Here is a 7,815-nt window from a genome sequence, read left to right as displayed (position 1 = left end):
CAGAGGGCCAGGTTAAATGACTTGGGGAGAAGGGGTCACACAAGGAATAACAAAACCTGCCCCTCCTCTCAGCTCCCCGAACCAGCTGGGGACTATGGGGCTTAGACCAATGGTTTTGGGGAATGAGCCAACCAACTGGGTGACTGGGGAAGGTGGGAATGGAGCAGCATTTTATGGGACCATTGAAGGCTACAGGTTGGGAGTCAGCTTCTCAGTTTGAAATAAGTACAAGTATGAAGGCAGCTAGACCTGAGCACTGGAGCCTTTCAGACCTGTCTCTCCTGGCCATGTCTCTTCCTATGAAGATGAGGTGACTAGATGAGATCTACAGCTAGATCCTAGGAATCAGAGGGTCTGGTGGGGTCCTAGGCAAAGAAAGGAGCTCGGGAAGCAGCATCCTGCCTTAGGATTGGAATGAGCTATCCAGGACGTTCAGCCCAACATATACACTTCATTTTCTCCAACCATCCTCTCCTCCCTACCCCCAATTTCCCCTATGTCCAAGACTCAACAGCTCTTATGAAGCAAAAAAGTTTATTATCAAAATCCATTTTCCTTTCCACAGGCCCATCCAGCCCAAATCTACCAACTCAAGACCCAAGAAAAGCCATGGGACTTGTAGGGAAAATGGAATTTGTATACTGGGCTCCAGCAAGCACACACAGAGAAGGTACAGACAGTGATTTATTCATGGTGGCATGTCCAGGATGAGCGAACTCCCTCTACCAATGTAGAGCTGCGCTATCTGCAGCCTACAGAGGGAAGGGAAGCTACATCACTGATCTGGCAGTAAACAAGCAACCAATAAAAGCTCCAATAGCAAGGGTAAGGGAACCAGTACCACCCCTCCAAATAAAGACCCCACTACCTTAGAAACCAACTCTGGGTAGCTGGAACACAGAAGTTTAACAGGATCTGGTACATGCCACAAGGATGAGGTTTGATCTCCCCAGCCTAGTGGACCAACCTTGGGATTCAAGGCAAGAAGAGCTGGCATAGTCCCCTTCCCTCATCGTCTCCAAGAGGCTGGTTGTAGATTTCCATCAGAGCTATGGTTTGGAACAGGGTGTATGGAAGGGGAGCCTGGGGCATCTGGGAGATGGCAGGATGGAGAGGTGGGTACACTGGAACTACTTGGGGAGGGGAGGGAAGGGAAGTACCTCCTTCTAAAACTCACTTCCCCTTTATTGCCCCCATGAACTTTTGGATGTCTTCTGCAAGCAGCAGAGGCTCCTCAAAGGCAGCAAAGTGGCCCCCTCGGGACATATGAGTGTAGGAGCAGAGAGAGGGGAATTTTTTCCGAGCCCAACTTTCTGGACAGTGCAACAGCTCATGGGGAAAGGCAGACAGACCAGCGGGCACAAATACTTGCATCCTATAAAACAAGAGATGTCAACTGAGGTGGGGTAGGTCACACAGCTTTACCCCCATCCCTGTCCACCAAGGAGGGTATGAATCATCATTCTTAGGGAAACAGCTCATTAATTTCTGGGACTCACTGGGGTGAGTTAAGGAAAATTCAGGCTGAATACAAGATATCAAATGGAAGGATTTTAGCTGCCTTTCCCTAGCACCAACCAGGTAAGTGTTTTCCCCGGTCCAGCAAGTACCAAACAAGAGAGGACAGGGCTGGGCAGGCAGAGAGGACAATGGGGATGAGGATTAAGATGATGGAAAGATTCAATCCCAAATCCTCCAAGAAGGAAGAAACATCCCCACCTATCCAACAGGATTTTCCTTAAGCCCTAAGACTCACTTTGAATGCTTCTCTACACCTATGCCTCGGCCCACATTCTCCTTGTAGAATCGCTGTGAGGGGATGATGCTGCCGGTCACCCAGTAGATCATGATATTGGTCAGCAGATCATCCAAAGTAAACTTCCTGTACACATCAAAGAAAAAGTTCCAGATAGGATCAGGCCTTAGGGAGATATCAGGATGCAGAGTCTCTTTCAGGGCTTGAAGTATCATGTACAGGGAAGAGAGTAAACATAAGTAAATACAATGTAAATACAAGCAAATACAAAATATTCACAAATACAGAGTTATGTGGGAGGTGGGACAGGGCACTAGCAACTGGGGAGGTTAGGATAGTCCTGGTGTAGGAGGTGGCCCCTGAGCTGAATCCCAAAGGAAGCCAGGTACTCTACAAGGCAGTCAGTCAATATGCATTTATTAAACACCTACTATGTGCCAATACACATTTATTAAACACACTATGCCAAGCATTGGGGATAGAAAGAATGGCAAACGACAGCTGTTGCCCTCAAGGAGCAGTCTAATGGGGTCCAATGGAGTAGGCAATATGTAAAGAACTATGTGCAAACAAAATATAACAAGATAAATTGGAGATAATCAAGAGAAGGAAAACACTAGCAGTAAAGAGAATGAGGAAAGCCTTGCTGTAGAATGTGAGATTTTAGTTGGGATTTGAAGGAAGCCAGGAGATGGACATGAGGAGAGAGAGCATTCTAGGAATGGGAAAAAGCCAGTGAAAATGCCCGGAGTCTGGAGATGGAATGTCTCATGTGAAGAAGAGCAAGGAGGATGTATCTCTGAATCTCAGCATACATGGCGGTGTGTAAGAAGTCTAGAAAGGTAAGAGGGGACCAGGTTGTGGAGGGCTTTGAATGCCAAACAGAGGATTTTATACATGATCCTGGAAGGGATAGGGAGCTGCTGGAGATTATTGAATAGGGGAATGACGCGGTCAGTGTCACTGGGAAGTTCTTTTGAAAGACTGACTTGATGCCAGAGTGGAGGATGGACTGGAGAACAGAGAAGCTTGAAGCAGGGAGATCCAACAGCGGGCTATTGTAATGGTTCAGGCATAAGTGAATAAGAACCTGCATCAGGGTGGTGGCAACATTAGAAGAGAGAGGAGGACATACATGAGACATGTTTCAAAGGTAAAATCGATACGACTTAGCAACAGATTGGATATGGGTGTAAGGGCATGAGGAGTCCAGGATGATGCCTAGGTTGTGAGTCTAAGCGACTGAGAGAACGGTGGTGCCATCGACAGTAAGAAAAAAGTTCATTAGGGGATAAGGTTTTGGGGTAAAGGTAATGAGTTCCATTTTGGACACACTGAATTTAAAAAGCCTATGGGACATCCATTTTGAGATGCTTAATGGCCAGTTGGAGATAAGAGTTTGGAGGTTGGGAGAAAGGTTAGGGCAAGGTCAGCAACTCTGAGAATTATGAGTACAGAGAAAATAATGGAAACCATGGAAGCTGATGAGATAACCAAGTGAAGTAGCATAAAGGAAGAATGACAGAGTCCTGGGGGCCACCCACCTTTAGTATGCTTGACTTGAAAGAAGATCCATCAAAGGAGGATTGAGAAGGAGCAGTCAGACAGGTTGGAGGAGAATCAGGATAGAGCAGTATCATGGAAACCTAGAGAGAGGAGGTATCAAGGAGAGAAGGGTGATTGGTAAGTGTAAAAGGCTCCAAAGAGGTCGAGAAGAGTGAAGACTGAGAAAAGCCATTCGATCTGGCAATGAAGTCATCCCTGGTGACTCTGGAGAGAGCAGTTTGGTTGAATGATGAGGCCAGATGGTACATAGGCAGAAAACAAGAGGAAAGGAAGTACAGGCACTGATTATGGGAAGAAGAGATATGGAATAATAGCTAGTGAGGATGGATTTATCAAGTGAGGGCTTTTTGAGGGTGGGGAAGACATGGATATGCTTGGAGGTAGTAGGACACTGCCAGAAGGCAAGGAGACATTGAACATAAATGAGAGAGATGGTATGGAATGAGATTACTTGTGCAAGAAGAGGGGTTTGCCTTGGCAAGGAGTAAGGCCACCTCTTCATGTAAGACAAGGGTGAAGGAGGAGACGGTAGCAGAAGGCAACATGTGATGTGAAACGATGGGGGAGGGGAAGAAGAGGGAATGGGAAGGAAAAAAGCATTTATTAAATGCCTATCATATGCCAGGCACTGTGCTCGGCACTTTACAATTATTATCTCATTTGATCCTCAAAACCTGGGAGGTAGGTACTATTATTATCCCTATTTTAGAGGTGAGGAAACTGAGGCAGGCAGATGTTAAGTGATTTGCTCAGGGTCACAAAATTAGTAAGTATCTAAGGCCAGATTTGATCTCAGGTCTTCCTAACTCTAGGCCCCATGCTCTATCCACTGTGCCACCTAGGGAAGTCTTTGGAGAATGGTCTCAATTTTTTCAGTGAAAAATGAAACTAGATGAAAGCTAGATAGTGGTGGGGGAGAAGAGGAGAACCATGTGAAGGCTTGAAGAAGGATGAAGATTTGGCACGAGGTGTAGTGAGTAGGACAGTGAGTTAATTAGGCAGGTGTGCAAGGATTACCTCGTAGCTGTGAGAGCCCAGCTGAGGTACCTAACACAAATCTGAAGTGAACCCATTCATCATTGTTTTGTGATTTTTTTTAGAAGTGAAGACAGCAGATGGTGAGAACGATTCGAGGCTGAGGCTTGGCAGGACAAGACTCTCAATACCATAAGAGGGCAAGAGACTCAAGAGAAAAGGACAATGTAGAGTTAAATTGCTTCACCAAAGTTTCAAGATGGGGAAGGAGAGTGCAGTTGGTGCAGGAGTGACAGCCCGGGAAAGAACTAAGGAAGTGAGGAGGTAGAACAGGTTTGGGGGTGCGAGGCAGAGGGAGAAGTAGACTGACAATAGAGTGTAATCAAGGACAGGAATTTCAGAGTTCATGAACATGGAAGTGGTGCATTTGTAGGAGATGGCAAGAGGTGGGGTACAGGAGTAGGTCGGGTGATATGAGTAAGTTGAGGGACTGTGAGTTGAAGGTGTTTGATAGAATATAAATACATATGTTGAAGTCCTCTAGAATGAAGGAAGAGTTGGGAAGGACAGAAGCTCGCTGAATTCATTAAGGAAAGGAGAGTGGCCTGGAGGTTGGTACATAACAGCTACCAGGATTTTGGTTGTGTAGTAGATACGGGCAGAGGGAACCTCAAAGGAGAGATGACTGAGTGATGGTGGGAGAGGAAGAACATGTGGCAATGGAGAGCAAGGATTATTCAAACTCCCCTACTGCGACCGGTGAGTTGGGGTAAATGGGTGAAAATGCAGCCAAAGCTGGAAAGGTGGAGATGTGGGAGGAGCACTACCCCCTAAACAACCTTGGAGGTGCCTTTTCAGTCCAACTTTCCATCCAGTCTTGGGGAAAATCAGCTGGGACAACAAGCATGTATTGTTTACTAACCCTGATAGCCTGCATGCTTGAAACCGGAGGGCAGAGTTGAAATTCATGTCAGCCATCAGTGAGGTACATACAAATAAAAAAGGGGCCCCTGTGGGGAAGGCCAGGGTGGGACACAGCCTGTGATGAGAACCTTCTCTCTCTCCAGCTGCTACCCCCAACAAACACCCAGCTGTGAGCTAGCGTGCTGCTGGAGAGAGAGCATGAGGGTCCAGGAGCCAGTTGGCTGAGCAATGACTATACCTTCAGTTCAATTCAAAATACTCATTTTAAGTGCCTGCTGTATACACAGAGCTTCTAGGCACTGAGGAAGACAAAGTTTACCCAGGATACATGACTAAGACTCGTGTCAATATTAAACATTTAAACAGGCTAATTGGAGAATAAGGTCTGGAGTTGGAGTTAATGGAACATGACTGAGCTTGTCAAATCTGGGAGTCCCTGCTATTTGGAGACTTGCCTTCTCAGAAATAGAAATGGACAATGATTTCCAAGTATTCTTGGCTGCTCATACACCCAGATTGAGATCCTACCCACAAGAGAGACCAGCCAAATTCCCATTTTGTCTCTTAGTTGAGTGATTCTTTCATTCATAGGCTCATAGATTTAGACCTGCAAAGGACTTCAGAGATCATCGATTTCACCTCTGTCACTTTACAGATGAGGAAACTGAGGCACTTTAAATGACTTGCCCAGGGTCACCGAGGCTCATAAGTAGCTATGGTGGGATTTGAATCTAAGTCTTCCTGTCTCCAAGTCAAACAATACATCAACTATGCCTTGCTGCCCCTTTCCCTATACTCTCCTTCCCCCACAGGGCTCTGGACACATTGCCCACTGCCCACTGTGATTATCCTACTCCTGGATCCATCACTATGTATTTTGGGTAAAAAAATATTAGCTCTCTGCATCTCAGCTTCTACATATATAAAAAGGGGATAATTTGTAACAACTCTGTCCCGCCCCACAGGCTTAGGATTTGAGTTGGCCAAAACATAGGACTCATTTCCAGCCCCTGAGAGCTAAGCAGCCAGAGATAAAGATAAGTGTTAAGTGTGAAGAAGCAGAGGCAAGATTTCTGCTTGTCTAGGTTTCTCCAATTCTGGTGTGATTGGGGTCTAAGCTCTGGAGAGGAAAAATGCTACTCACTTCTCCAGGCCTCCATCCTCCAGGTATCGATATTCTGGATTGGTCCATGTAGAGAACTTCTCCAGGATATAGGCAGCCAATCCCACAGGGCAGTTATTCAGTGCACAGCCTAGTATGGGGAAAAAAAGTCAGGTTCTCTTTGGCAAGTCAATTCACTCATCTGGACCTCAGTTTCCTTAACTGAGAAATACTGGAAATAAGAATTCCTGCCTTATCTGCCTGATGAAGTCAGAATGAGACTTGAATGTCAGCTAGTCCAGCTCCCCACCCAATTCAAGCCAAAGAGCCCATCAACCTCTCTGCTTGCATCCTTGTGGTGGTGGGGAGCTCACCACCTCATAAGGCAGCTTAAGGATATCTTTCTTACACTTGGCAGAAATTTGTCTCCTTATAATTTCCACTCATTGGTCTGACTTTTCCCTTCTGGGGCCACAGATTTTAGAGATTCTAATTCTTCTTCCATATGACATCCCTTTACACAGGGTTACAAGTTGGAGAGCCAGGAACATCCTGAGAGGACACCTAGTCTGACCCTTTCATTTTACAATGACCTCCTTTTCCTGGACCTTTGAGCATGCCCAGAACACTCTCCCTCTTCACCTCTGTCACTAAGTAATCCTTACCTCAGTAACCTTACCATCAAGGCTCACCCAAATGCTATCTCCTACATGACACCTATCCTGCTTCTCCTGCATTTTAACAAATTCTCTCCCCATCCCCCACAAAAATTGTTTTATTTACTTTGCAAGCATTTTATGTGCACTTGTCTGTGTACAAGCTGCTTTCCCCCAGAAGAACATAAGCTCCCTGAGGGCACAGCCTACCTTCTTTTCTATTTTTTTCTATCCTAGTATAGTATTTGGTATATCGTCAGTGCCTAGAACAGTATCTGGTACTTAATAAATGCTTAGTGAACTGAATTGGATTGAATTGGGTGAAGTCTCAGAATGGAGTAGGAAGGCTGTGGCCTGCCTAAGGACGTCAATGTTACTTTAAAGGTTGGGTTGGTTAGTTTTTTTTGCTTATTTCTTTTGTCATCAGCCAATTCTGGGCCTCTGGAAAATCCCCTCCATGAGCAGGGCAGTGAGGTGACTTCTTACTTACCTACAGTATCAGGCTTGGTGGCCTGGATGTGCATGTAGCCAGATTCTCTAAATATTGTATGGAGGATATTTTTGGCAGGGTACAACAACTCCAAATCCCTCTCCTGGAAGCCAAAAAGCGATGGGAACCACCGTCCCAGTAGAAGAGACCCCAAGACGAAGAAGGTTTGAGAATCCATGAAGCACATATTCACATGGATGCCTTTCACCCGTCTAGGAATCCAGAGAAAGGGGATTTAGGTCAGGCCAGCTGGCCATGAAGGAGGAAGTGGGGGCCAGAAAGGAAGGTAAAGAGAATGGGGAGGAGGGGTAAAGGACAAAGTCCAGGAGAAAGGGAAAAAATGAGA

General features: G+C 45.9%; 1 protein-coding gene across 3 annotated transcripts in view; it reads right to left on the bottom strand.

Moving 5' to 3' along the window:
* Positions 1-517: 517 nt before the first annotated feature.
* Positions 518-7,815, bottom strand: part of LOC118848514 (epoxide hydrolase 1-like) — a 39,100-nt gene continuing 31,802 nt past the window's right edge. For all 3 annotated transcript variants that reach the window (XM_036757426.1, XM_036757425.1, XM_036757427.1), the window contains exons 6-9: positions 7,470-7,681; positions 6,366-6,474; positions 1,757-1,882; positions 518-1,375 (exon numbers count right to left, since the gene is read on the bottom strand). In XM_036757426.1, coding sequence (XP_036613321.1) covers positions 1,174-1,375; positions 1,757-1,882; positions 6,366-6,474; positions 7,470-7,681 — 649 coding nt within the window. In that variant the 3' untranslated portion in view covers positions 518-1,173. The remainder of the gene's footprint in view (positions 1,376-1,756; positions 1,883-6,365; positions 6,475-7,469; positions 7,682-7,815) is intronic.

This window comes from Trichosurus vulpecula, chromosome 4 (genome assembly GCF_011100635.1).
Source record: "Trichosurus vulpecula isolate mTriVul1 chromosome 4, mTriVul1.pri, whole genome shotgun sequence".
Lineage (NCBI taxonomy): Eukaryota > Metazoa > Chordata > Mammalia > Diprotodontia > Phalangeridae > Trichosurus > Trichosurus vulpecula.
This window is presented reverse-complemented; position numbering and strand designations above follow the sequence as displayed.